Source organism: Myxocyprinus asiaticus, chromosome 17, assembly GCF_019703515.2.
Source record: "Myxocyprinus asiaticus isolate MX2 ecotype Aquarium Trade chromosome 17, UBuf_Myxa_2, whole genome shotgun sequence".
Lineage (NCBI taxonomy): Eukaryota > Metazoa > Chordata > Actinopteri > Cypriniformes > Catostomidae > Myxocyprinus > Myxocyprinus asiaticus.
Window position 1 is genome coordinate 25194229 of NC_059360.1, and position 21098 is coordinate 25215326.

The 21098-nt window shown below is 38.5% G+C and overlaps 1 protein-coding gene across 1 annotated transcript in view; it reads left to right on the top strand.

Annotated features, from left to right (window-relative positions):
• ush2a (Usher syndrome 2A (autosomal recessive, mild)) overlaps positions 1–21098 on the top strand; it is a 344744-nt gene that overhangs the window by 112763 nt on the left and 210883 nt on the right. The window contains exons 20-21 of the mRNA XM_051723371.1: positions 5530–5760; positions 19584–19714. Coding sequence (XP_051579331.1) covers positions 5530–5760; positions 19584–19714 — 362 coding nt within the window. The remainder of the gene's footprint in view (positions 1–5529; positions 5761–19583; positions 19715–21098) is intronic.

A 21098-nucleotide genomic window follows, 5' to 3' on the forward strand; every position in this document is an offset into this window, starting at 1 on the left:
AATTGACTTTCATAAAAATATTAACTGGAGTAAAAAATTGTGATAACTAGCCCGTCTCTTTTATATAGAGCACATGAAACTGACCAGTCTTACCCTCTATATTCTCAGTTTAGCAATGGGCCTGTCTTTGTTGCACGGGAAGGAAATATGTACTTCCTGACAATCACCAGCCTCATTTCCCCCTTCAGTTCTCTCACTTTTCCTTTATTTTGCCGTTTACATCTTGGCTCATGCAATAGCTTAATGAGTTAAACCAACCCCTCACTCAAGATTCTCCACTCCGCTTCTTACTACTTCATTTGTGGGCCAAGCCGAGAAATTCATTGTGCGGCAGTAAAAACAATTTACTGTTAATTACAAGGAGAAAAATGTGCCGTAGCGCTCTACCCGATTGCCATGAATCACCACACACTCCCGGTGATTTATAAGGAATATGTAAGTAGGATGAATTAGCAGGGTTTTATAACACAGGCACAAATCATGCAGCCTTCAAGGGGCTTTAATTGATACTGTGGAATGTGATGGGCATGAATCAGTCAGGCTCGCAGATCCGCTGTACCATATGGTCAGCTCAATATGCTGCAGCCGACAGAGCTGCCGATGTCATCGGCTTTTCCATATGGCGGAGGGCTTTTAACGCTTTTCCTCTGTTTATAGGGTTATTGCTTAGGTCTTTTTCTTTTGCGTAGGATAGCGTTAGTTATTTGGTTTCTGATATTGTGTGTTCCAAACCTGTTTTGACTTTCTTTTTCCTATGGAACAAAAAAGGAGAAATTTAGCAGAATGTCATAGCTGCTCTTTACCATTCAGTGGGATGGGGACCAAGCACTGTTAAGCTCTAATAAGAACAAAAACCACCATTAAAACATAGTAAAAGTAGTCCATTTATTATGTTTTAATGAACTATATTTCTTCAGAAGCATATTAATAGCTTTTTGAGAGGATCAAGGCACAGGTATACTTAGTTTTTGGCTGGCCGACCACATCGCCTTTCTGAGTATACTTTTCTGACCACGAACGAATAGGAACGCATTCAATGCATGCACACTACAACTGCTTTGTGACACTTTTAATACAGTCAATGGCCAGCGCATGCGCAGACGACACGTATAGTCGAGGACTACATGCGTGAATCAAGACAATCTAGCAAGCAAGCCGCGCGGCTGTGCTGATGACGCCGTTTGCATCACGCATACTGTGCGCAGAGCGATCAGCAACGCTGAAGTATACTTTGGCCTTCAGACTCAAATATAAGTCATTATTCACTAAAAATCTTGCCTTGGAAATCTTGCTTGACAGCCATAATCACCATTCACTTTCATTGTATGTATTAATTAATTCAAAAGTCAAATGGGTTTCGAAAGACATGAGGTTGAGTAAATTGACTGAATTTGCATTTTTGGCTGATCTGTTCCTTGTATTTTGTTTGAGTGGGTGTGTTATTGTTTGTTTTGTGTACATACTGTATGCCATATTTTCCTGTTAAATACTATTGTTTTTCTTGATTGTTTACTAATTTTACAAAACACTTAAAGGAATGGTTCACCCAAAAATGAAAATTTGCTGATAATTTACTCAACCTCAGGCCATCCAAGATGTATCTGAGTTTCTTTCTTCATAAAAACAGAATTTAAGATTTTTAAGATTTCATTTCAGGCCTTCTCCTTTAAACAATGCAAGTGAATGTACTCCATTTTTTGACGGTCCAAAATGCATATTTAGGATGCATCAAAATAATCCACATGACTCCAGTCGACAAATAAAGTTCTTCTGAACCCAAACGATTTATTATTTTTAGAAACAAAACAATACTTATATACTTTTTAACTACAAATGTTCGCTTCTGTACATCTCTGTGACGTGCACTCATGAGAGGGATGACGTAAGCTCACTGGTAAGGTCACGCGTCATGTGGTGGAGGAGTCAGGAAGCGCTTTATTGTTTACAACAGAAGCAGCGCTGTACAAAAGTTTAATTGTCTTTGCTCAAGTGTATTGTTCAAAATGGTCATTTGGCGTGTATATCCTGGATGCTTCAACCTTCAGAAACCCCAAAGAAAATGCACACCGGGAAAAATATAAACTTTTCATCGACTGCCTATACATGATCATGAGCGATTGAAGCTCTGGCTTATCACACAGATCCTGGATATCAGTATACCCCTACATCTCTCAAATATTGGAGGGTGTGCAGTGAACATTTTACCCCTGAGGATTTCAGACCATCAAAAGAAACAAAGGGTCGATATCTGAATTCATCGGCTGTGCCCGTGCTGTTTTTCCAGCGAACTCAGGTATGTATGAAATCTTTGTCATTGTCATGCCTCCCTCGGGCTCTGCACCTTCCTCAGCGCTCCGCTTCTCATCACCTGAATTCTAATTCATCGCATCTGCACTCAATTCACTCGCTCGTCACTGCCTACATAAATAACTCACCTTCACGCCACTTCACTGTCAAGTCTCACACAAAGGACACACCTGTCTGTATTTGCTCTTGATCTTCGATATCTGTTTAGTGCTTACTCTGCTGTTTTGCCTGCTACCTCTTTTTCAGTTTGTGAAGCTTCTCTTCTGTACTATCACCTGTACCATTGATCTCACTGTGTAAATCCTGTGAATCTCAGTAAACGCTCTCGCACTTGGTTTCACTAACTACAACTTGTGTGGCTTGAATTCCTGACAGTCATATAGCCTATATATTTCTGCTAAAGAAAAAGTACAAGTAGATAACGCAATGGCATTGCTCCGAAAAAAAAGGATGGTTATTTACTGCAGTAATTTTTTTTATTATTATTTGGAATTCAATCGTTTGGGTTCAGAAGAATTTTATTTGTTGACTGGAGTCGTGTGGATTATTTTGATGCACCCTAAATATGCATTTTGGACCATCAAAAAATGGAGTACATTCACTTGCATTGTTTAAAGGAGGCCTGAAATGAAATCCTAAAAATCTTAAATTCTGTTTTGATGAAGAAAGAAACTCAGATACATCTTGGATGGCCTGAGGGTGAGTAAATTATCAGCAAATTTTCATTTTTGGTTGAACTATTCCTTAAAGCTGAATTGGGCATGTCTCCTATCCATTAAAATGCTGCTCACAAGCTGCTCTAAACATCCTAACACACCTCTTGTATCTCTGAACAAACAGCATGCCGGCTAACCCAACACAACCTGTTGTCTGGGCCACTCAAGACTATGTCTCCCTCAAGCCTTGTTTTCGCCACTCCTCTGCCAGAATTTAATGTTGATGATTGCAATTTATTTGAGCCTTACCTCCCTTTTATGACTGTCTGTATACACAATGCACATCACTATTACATCAATGCACTATTAGACAGAATTACCATCTGTTCAAACCGAGAAGTTAGCATCTGCTTTCTCCGAGTGAAATGACATCAAATTACTTTGAATAGCACACCACTGAAATGAACTGAGATATACTTAAGTTATTCATAACTTAACTGTGTTGATAAATGTCTTTCACCTCTATAAAACAAAGTTGGGGAAATAAACACTGCTATGTGGTGTTAATATTTTGGACTTTTTTTACTCAGATTTTTCTTTTAATGCAAATCCTTTAAGGCAAGATTTAATTGTTTTTGTGTAGTGATATAAACAGTAGTGTCAGTTTTCATTGAACAGACAAGCAAAATAACATTACAGTATCTGATATTTTGCTTCTGGTTGCGGTCAAGGTTTTGGTTCCATATAATCAATGAAAATAACATTAATCAACATGGCAGAATGTGAAAAAGAGCAAAGAAAAATGTGCATGCATAGCGAGAATAACTGTTCAAAATTGTTATACTTTCATAGGACTTACAACAGAATCAATTTAATTGTTTGTTGCCAAGCTGTCTTTATTGGTTAAAATCCATAACATCTAAGTTGCAAGATATATTGTAGACATGTTTCTTTTCAATCAAATCTTATAAATTGGTATTTTAATATCCATTATAGTATTAAAGTATAACTTAAATAGCTCTAAATTGTGCTAAATCTGGTGTATCTATGTTCAATTAATATTCATAATTCCAAAAAAAGAAGAAAAAAAAAAGTAGGTTTAGTTTGCCCCTCCTCTCCCTCTTTTCCATGTAAAAGGTACTATAATTCTCTTTTGAATGCACATGCCCTCTCTGATGAGGACATAAGCCTGTAGCATTTTAAAATGGAACCACAGTGCCGTTATTGATCTTGTTGAAATGTGAACAGCTAATCAAGAGTTGATGGTAATGTTTTATGTATATTACATCCATAAAGACAAGCGGAACAAGTGCACCCTGCCTGTACACATCGCATTGACTCGAAATACACCGCGCAAATATTTCTGCCCCTGCCCAAGAAGGTTAGGCAATTATGCATAAATCAATACTTTTCCTGTTACCGAAATAAGTATTATAGTCCATGGAAAACGTCAAGCCGCATAAAAAGAGCAAACACTCAGGCTGGGCTGTACAGTAATTGGTGCTCGACATGTCTGTCTTTGACTTAGTCATTAATATGATGAAGGCAATATTAACCTATTTGCAGAGCCGATGAACCATGTCAAAACATAAAAGGCACTGGTTTGATGAGAGGAAACACAAACCGTTTAACCAAGCTCAATAAGAATCAGTTGAACTGTGCAACTACTGTTTTATTAACAGGAAAATCAGAAAAATCATGTTTTCAGATTTTCACTGTAAAGTATATAATAATTTTCTTACCTGTCTTGGACGTAAGACTCATGACTACTTTCTTCTTAGTGAGTAAATTAAAGGGATAGTTTACAAAAATTCTAATTCTGTTGTCATTTAATCACCCTTATGCCATTTCAAACCTATAAACCTTTAAAAAAAATTGAAGAATACTGACACTGCTCTTTCCCATACATTGAATTTCAGTGGGGACTGAGGCAGTCAGTCCCTAACATTCTGCCTTACATCTCCTTTTGTGTTCCACGGAAGAAATAAAGTAATTGTGGGTTTGGAACCACATGAGGGTGAGTAGTGGATAGTTCACCCAATTTTTTTGGGTGAACTGTCCCTTGTCAATTTCACTCACTTACATTACAATCACTTCCTTTGAAGTACTTAAGGGCACGTGACGGCACGTCAGTCACACTTCATTTTTACCTCCTTATGTTTTAAGGCGAAAACGATAAATGTCCAGCGAGACTTCACACAAATCCTATTAAATCAGCAGGAGGGATTTGAAATGATATCAGAGTTTCAATTATATAGACTCAAGTGCTATTGATTGAGTATAATTTATGACTTGTGTGCCGTGATGGGCCTTGGAAGACAACATGTCCATTCCCTATGGAGGGGTTTTTATTAGTGCTGCCGGTGTGGACGGCCTGACAGGCAGAGTGGGCTAAATGCACAGAGGATGTGTCAGGCCGAGGTAATTTACCTCCTCTCAGCCTACATGAGAGCCCCATTAGATCATTACAGCAGCATGCATGAAACTGAGCGATGACTTTAAATGCACAGCTCTTTTTTTTCATTCCTCACATCTCTTCATCCTTTCCTCTTTACTGTTATGATAGCTCCGGAAGGTCTGAGAGCCCCTGCATTAAGGCCCTTGAATATGACTGCAATAAAGGTTTCTTGGGATGCCCCGGCTAAGCTGAATGGGCCTCCACCTTTGTATCATGTGGAGCGGACGGATGTGTCTTTGTCGGATGCCCAGGGCCGAGTAATAAGAGGGAGACGCTTCACAGGAAGTGGCTACTTCAGATTTCCTAGCTCAACGCTGCCTGTCAACACTGACTTTACAGGTATGGGTGTCTATGTGCTTCAAAATTGTATGATTCATTGGTTTAGAAAATGTCCTGTTAGCTGTAGAGGTACACAATGATTCTAACTAAATTGATACATACATGTACCATGATATGTATGTGTCCATTGTAATGTGGAAGCCTAATAGAAACAGTGAGGCCTTAATTTGTATTCCCCTTTAAATGTGTTCCAAGCTGTTGGTTGTTTTGATATAGGCTATATAGTCTAAACCTTCAACAATTTACAACATCAAGGCTAACTGTTTAATATACAAGTCTTAATTGTTTGGCATATTTTATACTTTATATTAGTTCAAATCAAAGTCAAGATTATTATTTTTTTTCTCCTAGCTTTTAGGAACTATTTTTAAACATTCAAGTGGGCAACTACTTCCCCGTCACTCCACCCTAAACATTCTTTATTCATCTCTCACTCCCTATCACTCTCTACTTTCTCTTCTCCATCCTGATGTATTAATGACTTCCATGATTAGACAAAGGGCAATTATACTTTTGTTTACAAACATAATTGGGGAATTGAGTTCCAAATGAGTACAGGTTCCGGTTCATCTACTAATGCAAAAATCCTTCAGCCTGCCATTTGTTTAGATTACTTGCACTTTAATTGCGTTAAATGCTCAGAATGTGTTGCTTCAAGCCATCAGATTGGTCAGTGTGATGTGACAGCAGAAGCAAACATCAGATGACCTCTCCTCTGACAAGAGAATTAGAACTTATATTCCTGACAAAGTAAATTGTAGCATCAAAACCGATGGTTCACAGGTGAGAAACGGGTATTAATGAAGGGACATATGGGGAAAAGTGCTCAGTGGCAGTGGTTTTCAACTGCCTTCATAAAAAAAATGGGTCGTAAACAATGATACAGATAATAAATTGCAACTAACCACATACTGGAATTGTGCATAGTGAGAAAACACATTAAAAGTTCACAAAATTAGGCAAAACTCTTGCCATATCTTTTGTTGTTGACATCAAAGATTGAGCTTCCACTCAGACTTTATTTTGGTGCAAATTCATCTAGCTAGCCAGATTGGGAGGATGAAAACGTGAGTATGTTGTGTGACAAGCTCGCATCCTCACAAACCATGAACAAAACTATGTAAAGTGAAAGAAACCACAACCCAGAATGTTCAGTGGATTATTGCCTGCCAAGAGCATGAAACCATTGTAATTCACATGACATTTAGTAACCAAAGTGGTCAATTTTCCTATTTAGTCTGTCAAAGTCTTGCATTTTTTGTAGCAGTGTTTAATTTTAAGGACAATTTTGTTTACTTTTGTTAAAAAAAAAAAAAACATTTTGCTACTGTGTTGGATCACCAATCTACAATTTAAACTGTGTCTTGAAGCAAAACTAGTTGAAAACTACTGCTTTGCGGCACATTCAGACCTTCTAGCCTTAGATGTGTTCCCTATGAGAGAACTGATGCTTTACTGTGGCTCCTGCTACAGTATGTCATTTCCTCCTCTCCGTTCCCTGGCCTCTCTCTGCTGCATAATCCACAAACGAACATGAAGTGTCACAAGTCTTTTTTTGTTGGACACATGCTCTAAGATATCAGGGGAATCTGACTTTATTTATATTAAAACGAGGCAATTAGCAGATCCTCCCTAAGAAGTTGGGGACATTAAATTACCTCCTTAAGGAGCGTGCATATAAATAGTTGACCCTTTGTGACCTTGCAATTTCAGGAAATGAATGGCCATTTCCCCCTCTAACTCTATTAACATTTAGCACTGCAATTTCCATTTTTTTTTTTTTTTCTTAAATAATGACAAACGGATAAATCTTTATAAATCAAGCCCTGAGTTGAGTTCAGCTCACTCCCTAATTGATCAATGGCTGCAGTCAAAGTGGTGAGCTCGTCCTTGGGCCTGCTGGGATTATAAATGGCCACCAACTAATGAGGGAACCCAAAGAACAAACCAGAACGACAACACCCCTTTTAGCTGACTTCTTTTTAAACTTTCTACACATTTAGTTCCACTGAATTTTATTTCAAGAGCATGAGATACTAAACATCTAAACTCAAATTCAAAAATAAAGTTGTTGATTCAATACCCCAAAACAAAGATTCCCCTATTGAAAATAAGCTGTTCTTTTTTTATTATTATTATTGAACTTTGAGAAGTGGATAAATTGGACTGAATAGCTCAATGGCTGAAATGAGGCATAATGACAAAAAAAAAAAAAAAAAAAAAAAGAAAAAAACAGAGAACAAATAGCATGCTCAGGGACAAATACTTTGAATATTATTGAAATGTATCCAAAGCAATGCTTAAGAAAAATCAATGGTTATCTAATCTTTTGCTCGATATGACTTTGTTAAAGGATGCAACTCCTAACAATTCAAAGCAAAAATGAGATTAAAAATGCTATATAGGTGAGATGAATTGACTTGAGTTGTGATTGTCATTGATATGTAATAGCATTGTTTCTTTTCTCTGTTTAAAATGTTTGTGCTGTTTTCTAAAGTATTAATTTATTTCATTTTTATTCATTTCTTTTCTAGGCAAACCTTTTTTATATATAAATCTGCATTGAGTGGCAGCAAATACATATACAGTTTCTCACAAAATGGGAGCCAGTAATACATGAGAATCAAGCAATTTCAAAAAGTCTACATGCTATTGTAGCACAAAATGTTAAATGATACAAATTATTTTCCTTAATTAATTTGATTGATTGTCAAACGGCCTCAGTCAGTGGAAAGTAGAGGGAAACTTTGTACAGACATCATTAGTTTTTCCCCATTTAAAGATTAATCATGAAAAGCTCTGGCTCTTTAATTCTGTAATTTGTATATTTAATGGGGTGCTGCAGAATCTATGACAGTAATTAGCATTTCCTGAAAACTCATTAATACGCAACAACTTGATTAATGCCGCAATAATACTAACATGACTGAAGTTATTCAGGTTATGTACTAAGCAGATTAAATCCAAATAGCCCTGTTTGTTTTACTTATAGCTGATATGTTTTTTGGCAAAGAAAAATACTTTAGGAATCTGTATACCATCAATTTCCATTATCCAAAAAGCTCCAAATGTTCACATGCTGCAATTTGTTTTGTTTTTTTCTGAAATTGGTCAAGGAAAATGTTGCATTAAAAGAGTAGTTCACCCAAAAATTACAATTCTTATTTATTTGCTCATCCTAATGTCGCTCCAAACCCATATGACTTTATGTCGTGGAAAACAAAAGGAGAAATGTTATCACAGTAAATTTTATGATAAATTTATGATTTTACAATATGACTCCTGCACTTTATTCCAAGTCTAATGAAGCCATGTGCTCACTTTCTGTGATGAACAGAACAAAATTAAGCTCTTATTCATTCTCAAATCAAATAATTTTTAACCTCATGCGACCCTGTGCACACATGCGTGGATGTTGTATTTTGTCTTTGCTAAATGCAAAGCATAATTTAATTTAATTTAAACTGATTTATCTCAGTTCAGGAGACTCTGGGCTCTCAGTAAAGGGATAAACTTTCAATGCACAGAATAAAGTGACAAAACAACATGGCGCCAATCACAACAGAGTTTGCCTTTGGGAGAAATGCCAACAAAACTACATCTGGTAAGAAACCTAATTAAGTTTTTACATTGAAACCTGTTTGAGTCAAAAGATTAGAGTCTCTAGTTTCATCCGATATGCCATTTTTTTTATTTTAGCGATTTATCGCGAAACACCATGCTGCTAAACACAGTGTACACTAATGTGTACAATAGCACAAGGTTTTCATTAGAAATCCTATATTTACTGTGCATTTTCACACTGAGAATTTTTTTGCTTTGAGAGGCTTTATATGGAGTTAGGATAAAAATACTATGCATTTCAAATAGTGCTGTCAGTCGATATTATTTTTAAAAATGCGATTATTTTTTTGTAGTTAATCGCAATTAATCGCAGAATTTGACACTATATATATATATACTTCTTTCCTGGTCAAGATTCATTTATTTCCATTTTAGGAAAGAAAACAAAAAAAATATGTAGCAATATAATGCGTTATTATCATTTTCCAAACAAAGCCTTTCACAATATAATAACAATGCACTAAAATATCACCAATTCAAGTAACATTAAACGTTTCCCAAAGTCTAAGTGGGAGTTTGACTAATTGAAAAAACTAGTCCCAATATAGGTTACATATTCATTGCAATGGGCATTAAATCCCTTAAACTGTCATCCTCCACAATATTCATTTGCCAGTAGACTGTGGCTATCCACTTTGTTACAGCAATTGTGAAGCTGGGTTCATGATTCGCGTCAATGTGGTAACGCCAGCGTCGTGCGCCGCTTTGACCTCACCATGAAAAGCGCTTGCAAACAAAACGTCTCATTCTGCATTTTGGTGATAGTTAAGATTTGGTATGCTTCTGTGGTAATTAAAACGTGCCTTACATAGGCTGAAAAATACTTGATTTCTATCACAAGTCCCATCTGTGCTTGTTTTGTACATCAAATAGTGTTAAGAGGTCCTTTCTCCATGATTTTCACAGGGAAGCACTGTCAGAGATTCTTTTATTTACTGAGATAACCTCTGCGGCTCTGTAATAGGAGAGAGTGTAATGGTCAACTAGCGTGTTAAGACTGTCATAGAATGTCTATGGGGCCGCCGCGTTATGCTATGTTATGCTAAGCTTGTAGGCTATCCTTGGTAGAAGGGCTCTGGCCCTGTGGCGTGTGCATCAGTGTAATGACTCCTGGTGGACACATTACAAAGGTTCTGCCCTTCACACCAGAGTTTATGCTGTATCAACGATAAATGCGTTAATCACGATTAAGAAACATTAACGTGTTAAACTTTTTTAATTAATCGCATGCGTTAATGCATTAATTCTGACAGCTCTAATTTTGAACTGTTCTGAGACCAATGCAGAAAGGCAGCACACTGGAGGTTAAGCCATTCACTAAATAGGGAGCAAGGGAGCATACTATCGCTTTCCTTTGAAGCCAAGTGCATTTAATCCAAACTTCCTATCAAAAGTAAAGTTTCAGGCTGAAGATGATGTTTGAACCACTCGACATGATTGGCAGACATGGGACAATGGTAATCAGTACTTAGATTCAGAATTTTTAATGTATAATTTTATTTTAACGTGGTTGCTGACCATTACATTAAATCTGTATTGATTATGCTAATTTCTGATGTAATGTCTGAAAGGTCTCAAAAACATGAATAACCAACACTCCTAGAAACATAATAAACAATTTGATAAAAAAACAAAACTGACTTTCTATAGCTTGGTATTATTTAAAATTTCACAACTTAGTCCCGATTTACACATATGTGGACATCAATTTTAGGAAAACTATTTGTTCTAGAATGTATTTATTTTTTAAATGTTTATTAGGTACTAGTAGTTCAAAAAGGGAAATGCACACAGCAGTCACGCTCGGGTCTCAGGATGATAAAGCATTGAAATTAGATAACTTCAAACCTCAGTTGGTTCTTGCAATATGACGTAATGACATTTGGTGTCAAGATGTGATTAGAACTAATGAGCTTAGATTTTATTGACGTATCCGACATAGCCGCCATATTTGATTTCAGAGCTTTATTAATGATTTCATTTGATTTGAGAGTGAATAAAACATTATGTTCACTACTCAAAGTGATTATATGGCTTCAGAAGACTTGGAATATAGTGTACGAGTCGTATCGATTTCTTTGGTTTTATAGTCCTTTTTTCTAGCTTGACAGATCAGAGTCACTTTTCACTTCCATTACATGGCAAATTACACTGTTTTCTACAATATACAGTTGAAGTCAGAAGTTTACATACACTTAGGTTGAAATCATTAAAACTCCTTTTTTAATCACTCCACAGATTTCATATTAGAACACTATAGTTATGGCAAGTCGTTTCGGACATCTACTTTGTGCGTGACACAAGTAATTTTTCCAACAATTGTTTACAGACAGATAGTTTCACTTTTAATTGACTAAATCACAATTCCAGTGGGTCAGAAGTTTACATACAATAAGTTAACTGTGCCTTTAAGCAGCTTGGAAAATTCCAGAAAATGATGTCAAGCTTAAGGCAATTAGCCAATTAGCTTCTGATCGGAGGTGTACTTAATTGGAGGGGTACCTGTGGATGTATTTTAAGGCCTACATTCAAACTCAGTGCCTCTTTGCTTGACATCATGGGAAAATCAGCCAAGACCTCAGAAAAAACAATTGTGGACCTCCACAAATCTGGTTCATCCTTTGGGGCAATTTCCAAATGCCTGAAGTTACCACGTTCATCTCTACAAACAACAGTACGCAAGTATAAACACCATGGGACCACGAAGCCATCATACCGCTCAGGAAGGAGATGCATTCTGTCTCCTAGAGATGAACGTAGTTTGGTGCGACAAGTGCAAATCAATCCCAGAACATCAGCAAAGGACCTTGTGAAGATGCTGGAGGAAACAGGTAGACAAGTATCTATATCCACAGTAAAACAAGTCCTATATCGACATAACCTGAAAGGCTGCTCAGCAAGGAAGAAGCCACTGCTCCAAAACTGCCATAAAAAAGCCAGACTACAGTTTGCAAGTGCACATGGGGACAAAGATCTTAATTTTTGGAGAAATGTCCTCTGGTCTGATGAAACAAAATGGCCATGATGACCATCGTTATGTTTGGAGGAAAAATGGTGAGGCTTGCATGCTGAAGAACACCATCCAAGCATAAAGCATGGGGGTGGCAGCATCATGTTGTGGGGGTGCTTTGCTGCAGGAGGGATTGGTGCATTTCACAAAATAAATGGCATCACGAGGAAGGAAAATTATGTGGATATATTGAAGCAACATCTCAAGACATCAGCCAGGAAGTTAAAGCTTGGTTGCAAATGGGTCTTCCAAATGGACAATGACCCCAAGCATACCTCCAAAGTTGTGGCAAAATGGCTTAAGGACAACAAAGTCAAGGTACTGGAGCAACCATCATAAAGCCCTGACCTCAATCCGATAGAAAATGTGTGGGCAGAACTGAAACAGCGTGTGCGAGCAAGGAGGCCTACAAACCTGACTCAGTTACACCAGTTCTGTCTGGAGAAATGGGCCAAAATTCCAGCAACTTATTGTGAGAAGCTTGTGCAAGGCTTCCCAAAACATTTGACCAAAGCAATTTAAAGGCAATGCTACCAAATACTAACAAAGTGTATGTAAACGTCTGACCCACTTGGAATGTGATGAAAGAAATAAAAGCTGAAAGAAATAATTCTCTCTACAATTATTCTGACATTTCACATTCTTAAAATAAAGTAGTGATCCTAACTGACATAAGACAGGCAATGTTTTCTACGGTTAAATGTCAGGAATTGTGAAAATCTGAGTTTAAATGTATTTGGCTAAGGTGTATGAAAACTTCTGACTTCAACTGTATACTATGTATTATAAGATATATTTAGTTATGTATGTAAGCATTTCTCTGTCATTTCTGTCCATGTTTGGTGGATGCCTTACCCTGAGCAGTGCGTTCTAAAGTGCTGATGCAGTCCCCATGTAAAAGTGCTTCACATCTTCCCCATGTCTCAGTGCTAGTCTTGAGACCCACAGAGGTGAATCTCATTCCTCATCAGCCTGCTCAGACCAGCCCTGCGCCTGAGAGACCTCTGACCACAGCTTTTCTGGACAGGCCTGTCAGTGTGTATCGCCCCACGTTGCTCCACGGGGAGCTCAAATCCCACAGATGTCCCTTTAGCCTCCACGTTCCCTCTCCTGTAATGGACCAGACGCTCTGATGGATGTGAAGCACTTGTCAAAAAATAGCTGATCACCCCAGAGAGATCTGCTCTGCTGAACCTACAACTTCTGATCCATGTTCTCCCCCACCACCCGCCACAGGGCTGAGACTAGATGGTCAACATGAGACAGGCTCTCTATGTTGTCTTACAGAACAACTCCTTAAGTGGTGCTTTAAGATGCTTCCTCTACCTTCAATGGAAAAAAAAGCACTTGAATTTCACATGTAAATGCATTTTAAACGCACGTGAGAGCATGTTAAATTCATGTCATGTATGATCAAATGAATATAGCATTTAAAGGGTTGGTTCACCCAAAAATAAAAATTATGTCTATTTCAGTCAGCATTCCCTTTCAGTGTATTGAAAAACAGGTCATACAGGTTTAAAATGAAATGAGGGAGAGTAAATGATGACAGAATTTCCACTTTTAGGTGAACTATCCTTTTAAGGCTTGGAGTGTGTTAAACATTGGGAGCACATTTTTTAAATGTTTCAAAAGCACACTAATATTACATGTGAAATTCAAATGTTTTTTAAAGGGTTTTTAAAGAAAGTAGTAGCCTGAAAACCCATTGAAGAATTTGGTTATAGTGTGTTGATATCGTCCTGGTTACTTTCGTAACCTCCGTTCCCTGATGGAGGGAACGAGATGTTGTGTTGATGTAGTGACACTAGGGGTCACCCTTGGGAGCCCCAAATACCTCTGATCTTTGAGAAAAGGCCAATGGGAATTGGCGAGTGGAATTTGCATGCCACTCCTCTGGACATACGGGTATAAAAGGAGCTGGTTGCAACCCCTCATTCAGGATTTGTGCTGAGGAGCCGAGACAATTCTCGGCCATTTCAGCAGGTAGTTCAGTGTTGTGGCAGGAGGGACACAACGTCTCGTTCCCTCCATCAGGGAACGGAGGTTACGAAAGTAACCAGGATGTTCCCTATCTGTCACTCACTCGATGTTGTGTCGATATAGTGGCACTAGGGGTCCCTATACAAAACGCCACAACTAGCTGAACTGTGTTACGTGAACTGGTGGTGCGAGATGGGCAGACCATTTTGTGCCTCGTAGCCAGTGCACCCGGCCATCATGTAATCTCCCCCAATGCTCTTACGAGTGTCGTATGGCCCCCTGCACCTCGGGGACAAGTCAACTGCCCAAAAAATGGGGACCGGCTGCCCCAGCCGTGGCATCCTCTCTTTTCCCCCAAAGGGAAAAATCATTCAGCTGGGGGCCATATAGCATCTGCATCTGGGGGGTGTCACTCCCAAGGGGAAGACACCGCGGAGACCACACCCTGCCCGAGGGGGAGGAAATTGTGTGGAAATACGTCACATGGTCTTACCGAGTCTTGTCGGTAGTGTCTCATGTGGAGAAGTCCCTGTGGTAGGTCCTACCAAGGGGGAGAGGAGCTCTACAAACACGGCGACCGGGGGCAGAGGGGCCTCTGCCCAAGGAAGTCTCGCGGAAGATACATCACACGGGGTTACATATGGGCAACCAGCGCATGTGGAGAACCTACCCCAGTACAGGACCAAGTTAGCACATGTACTGGGCCTGCTATGAGTTTCTCCGCAAACTCGCCTGCCACAGGGCTAAGGAGGAAGGACATCCAGGGTCCACGACTTCGTGAACACGACTGGGGGTAAAAAGTGCACGTCTTCGCCTCCGGGAGGGGAAAGGCGCTATACGCAAGCGGTACACCTGGCCAGCTGTCCTGCAACTTACCTGCTCGTACCTGACAACACACGGGACGAGACCGGCTCAACCCGGAGATTGTAGAACCTCGTGAAGGTATTGGGTGTTGCCCAGCCCGCTGCTCTGCAGATGTCTTTGTGGCAGTGGGGGCGTGGTCAAGCATCTCTCCGGAGAGAGAGAAAGCGGTAAGGGCGCTTACACCTGAGCTAAATTATGTCTAACACCTGTCTCTAATTTCAGTGAGCACGGGGAGAGCGGCATAAAAGAGCCACACCGCCAGTAGACGAGAGAGAGAGAGACTGGCGCAAGAAAGGCCACGACGTGACATTTTGTTATATAATTAGTAATGAGGAGTGGGGAACTGTAAGCGTCAGAGTGCAAGATTAAAACTCTTACCTGAAGCAGGAAATCTGCTTCTCGCCCCCTCCTTTCCACTAAGTAGTGTTACAGTCTGCTAAAGATGTGCCATTGGTCAGAGCCCAGGAGGCTGCCACACTCCTAGTAGAGTGTGCTCGTAGCCCCAAGGGGGGCGGCACGTCCTGGGCGTGATATGCCAAAGCGATGGTGTCGACCCAGTGGGCGATCCTCTGTTTGGAGACAGCGCTCCCTTTCCGCTGTCCTCCAAAGCAGACAAAGAGCTGCTCAGAGCATCTAAAGCTCTGCGTGCGATCCAAATAGATGTGCAAGGCACCCTTTAGAACTACTCTCAATGTAATAGTATCTAAAACGGCAGTTTTATTTTGTTTGTTTATGGCTAGTAGTATACTGTAGTTTTAAATTATAAAACCAAATGTCTGCTTAAGCTAAATAATTAAAATAATTACATTTTGATTTTGTCATTTAATGTATTTATGTTTTTGCTTTCCTACGAGCTGTAATTAAAACAAAAGCATACTAGGCTACAAATATACTGTATGCTTAATCTGTGCAATATCTACTTTTTCATGTCAACTCATCTTCATGATGTCCATCAACTTTCACTTTAGTTCAGTGCGAGCAGCACAGCAAATATAGTCTCAGCACGGCAACTCCCGCTGCACTGTTGCTCACGCACTGCTTCTGCCACGCTCTGATGCGCTGCTTCTGCTTCCGATGTAAATACACTCATCTGCTAACATGGACGCCAAAAAAAATATGCACTTCTTCTGTCCTGCTTTGGCGTTCGGTGTAAAACAGGCATTATAGTGTGGGCAATAGGCCTGCGCATCACTATGTAAATGTCAAAACCTCTCAGCATGAAATTAATTTCTCACAATAATAATTTGCAAACATTTAAATCAAAATTTAGTCAGCTAATTTAATCAGCTGATCCTGAGTCTGAAAAGTGGGAGTGATGATATTTTGGGGTATAATTTTCTATTTGAACTCATTTCTTAGTTTGCAGTGTTTTATTTGTGGCTTTCTGTAGAAGTTCTGCTTTGCTGAAGTGTTTGTCAGGGGCAGTATTAATGCCCTGATATATTTCATAAGACACCACAGAACAAACAGGTGGGACATCATTTAGACTAAATCTGGCCAAAACGAAGATGTTTTTGAGTTCATTTTCTATGGTTCGTTATATTCAGGTAAACTTCGTACTTCTTGCTAAACACTTTCTTACTGCTATTGGTCCACGTCATCAGTATGTGTGACCTGAAGCTCCAGGTCAAGTTAACTTGAACACACCAGCAGGCAGAGTTATTAGCGAGCTGGTGCAAACTTACCTATTTCTGTCCGATCATTTGTGTAGTGACATTTTCCAAGAACATGTCATGTGATTTTTATTTATTTATTTATTATTTATTTATTTATTTATTTTAGTCTACAAAAGGAATCAAATCTACTCAAATACTCTGAAGTGCCCATTCACTCTGATGTTTGATATGCTGTTTCACTCATGTGCCATCTGCAGCCAAAAGCCATTCACACATCTGCCCAAATCATAATTCTTTTGTCTGTATTCTGCCCATTAACACTCTTATTATACACCCATCTTTGCAGTAGTATCAGTGTCATTATAAATTACAATAACAGAGTGTAACCAGAACATATAATGTTATAATGTATAGTGTGTTAGCACATTAGCGGCATGAATGCTGAATGTAAACACAACAAATGACACATACTGCATACAGTATATATTACTTTAAATTATTGAGTAGTTAAAAAAAGCTTTTTTTTTTTTTTTTTTTTTTTACTAATCCCAAGTGAATTAAAGAATGAGGCATGAAGTCATTAATAACACATTTTAATCTCACGTTAGTTAAGGTGTTACATGTAGTCTTGTGCATCTTCATATTCAATTGCTCCTTTAAATCATATCCATATCTAGCGGCGTGGCTGGTGTCTAAATGTTTACAGTCTACCGTTGCTCAGCTGCTTCAAAACCTTTTTGGATCTGAGCAAAGAGCGAAGAACTTCACTGTGAGAATATCAGGGCTTTTAGTTGTAGTATTTGACGCCTTCTGAGTGCAAAGAAATGTAAACTGTCTTGTGCAATGCAACATGCAGCTGTATTCAGTTCTGTAGGGTTGGTATTCAGATGGTATAATCCCTGTATCAGTTGTATAGATCTGAAGCCTGAAGAAACATCTTGCTGCTCTACATGGGGTCAAGCAGACTTACAACCACTTCAATCCACTGGAGATTCAATGATAGATTAAGTGGATTCTTTTAATCTGAGCAGTCTGCATTTGAATGGGTTTGTAGTCACAGCCTTCAACATATTAATGAACTCATATTGAAGAGGGATGTTACTTCAAAGGTATTTTTACATCTGATTTTAGGTCAGATGGTGGAAGGTTTTACTAAGGGAGAGTTTTTTTTTTTTTTTTTTTTTTTTAAGCAGTTCTGTTAGGATTGAGTCTTTAGAGAGTAGATCTTCTCAGGCACTGTGGGACCATTCAGTCAGTGCTGAATGTTTTGTTCTCACAGGCAACACACACATTCTGGCTCCTTAAGAATCATCAGAGCAATGCTTCTCACACTTCTGGGCATGTACATCCTGTCATTGGTTCATGCATTCTTATGAATACAATTGCTTGTGTTTGCATTTGACATGTAACTTGTAATGATTTAATTATGTTTTGCCCTGTTTTGCTATGTCTCTTTGTCCTACTACCGTATGTTGTTTTAGAATTAGAAGCAACCTTTCATACACAGAAATTAAACCCACTAAAATTGAAAACCTAAGTTGAATTGCTTCTTCAAGTTTCAAATTTAAATCAAAGTTAATTTAAATCTGCACTACATAACTTTGTACTCTTTAGCCACATCTGTGTTTGAAACTTAAAATTGCAAGCAATTTGCAGAAGTGTTTTGGCACTGTTCTTCTGGTGGATGAATCTCGTGATTTGTGCTTACCTGGACATCGCTTGTGTGTGATCATGACTGGGAGATATACAGAGCCAGAGTCATAACTTGCTATTTTCATGTTGATATTATATTATACAATTAAACTTATAAAACTGAAATAGTACTTGCTTTGATAAAGACAAAAAAAAAAAACTTCTATTTACATATTTTGAATGAATGAATTTTACACTTACGGTATAGCACTTTTCTGAGACTACATGCAAAGCGCTTTTACATAGAGAACAGGGGATTCAATCACCTCAATCACCATCAGTTACCAGTATATATTTATATGATTATTCAAGTGTTTTATCTATTGTTAAGGTTTGTATTGTACTACACTTATCAGTTTAAGAGGTGAAACTCGTGGTATGGCTGATACAAGTTCAATTGAAGACTTTGTTTTATTTTTAGATTATATTGTATTGTACAGCCTCAGTTGATAATGCAAGTGAACCATAATACTACAATAGTATGTGTATGCAACGCACACAATAACACAGTAAACTAAAAACATAAAACAAGGATTTAATAATGATGGGGATAAAATGTACTTTATTAAACATGAAAATAATATGCTTAAATATGAAATATAACAATTACAATAAGTCAATTTCAGAAGTGATAACTATTAGTAAACATGTCACAGTAACGTACCCCAACAACGTAGATACATCGAGATCGGTTAACACATGAGTAATGTTCGATTCATACAAGCGTGACAAGCAAAATTAGCTTCAACAACCCTACCAGACAACATATTCAAACATTATAGCAGGTAAGCACCTTTGCCAAACAGATAACAGATAAGCATCTTTTTTTTTTTTTTCGTGAAAACTATGTTGTTATTGCATAAGGATTACAGTAAAAAAAAAAAAAAAAAAAATATATATATATATATATATATATATATAGGGTTGCCTGTCCTCATCTGTTGAGCTATGTTCAGGTCAGTTGTTTGATTAGTAGAGTGGACTGCCAGTCAATCAAGCTTATGATATGGAACATGTGTTGACACTCTCTCCAGGCTTGCAGCTGAGTTTCCGGACATGCATAGAGGAGGGGCTTATCCTGTTTGCAGTTTCCCCTGGAGAACAAGAAGAATATGTCGCTCTGCAAATGCACAAGGGCCGTCCGTATTTCCTCTTCGACCCTCAGGTATGGCATGGTCTTTAATTATGCAATGAAAAGCCATCAAATCTTTTATGTATTTATTTTTCGTGAGCAATCGCCAAGACATGGGTTCTGGGAAATGTTCTGGGAAACGCAAACTGATTCTAACAGCAGCACTTTTGACCTACTGTTGCCGAATTCACATTTTTGTATACTTAGTATGCACATTTATGCTTATGAGGTAAAAAGGCAATTGCATATATAGGCAGTTTGCAACTAGGCAGCTCACTTGGCTTTGAAAGGGGGAAATGTGCATTTTGATGGAATGAACTATCTATCAAGTTTTCTGTGCTACAGTCTTCAGCTCAAAGAGTGTTTGAGTTTCAGACCAATTAACTTGTTACCCACAGACACTGGGTGGGAATAGCAATGGCATGCTAATTACCCCACTGCAGCACTAGCATGCAGGGTTTAGTCTGTTGCTCTGATGATGAAAGCAATCATGAAAGATGATTTCACATTAGTGTCCAGGAGACCACCGAGTATCTCTCCCCACCAATAACCTGCCATTGCCGAATATTGCCAGTTTTGCATTCGTAAACACATTTTGTCAGGGTAGTTTGATAATTATAACTAAAAGTGGTGTCATTCCCAATTAATGTCCCCTGATAGCATGCCCATTAGTTCCCCCATTAACGAATTCAACAATTCTAATGGGATTAGCACCATGGGATGCTAATTGAGCGTGACACAGGGAACTGGTATGCTTCCCCACACACTCTTTCTAATGATGAAATTAATGAGCATTGTATGAAACACTGTCTCATGAAAGTGTATTTAGTTCCTGTAAAGGCTGCCCCCCCCCCCAATGTCTCCTTGTCTGAGTATCTCAAAGATAACTTAGTGATGAGTGGGTTTTTGGGCATACAGTGAGGAGAAACGGTCTCCCCAAGGCCCATGGGCATGATTAGTTGCAGTAGTACCATGGACAGCGCCCATATCATCTTAAACAAACTCAAGGGCTATTAACTAAGAATATGCTGCTCACTGTGTTAATGACACACACTCCATAACTAAAACCTATAGCAGCTTATGTAGGACTTTTGTACATATGTTGAGGAACAAATCTTTTATTAACTATTTAGGGATATTAGTACATAAATTATTTTCACCATGCCTGCTATTTCCCATCGTTCATTAAAGGAATAGTTCACCCTAACATGAACATTCTCTCATTATTTACTCACCCTCATGTGTTTCTTTACCTGTATGATGTTCTTTTTCCCATAGAACACAAAAAAGCTATTTTTGGAGGAATCTTCACACAGCTCTATTCAATATGACGACATTTACTCTAAAAAGGACAAAAACTCACCTACTGTAAAAGCATACAAAGTAGTCTTTATAACTTGTGGTTATAGTCCAAATG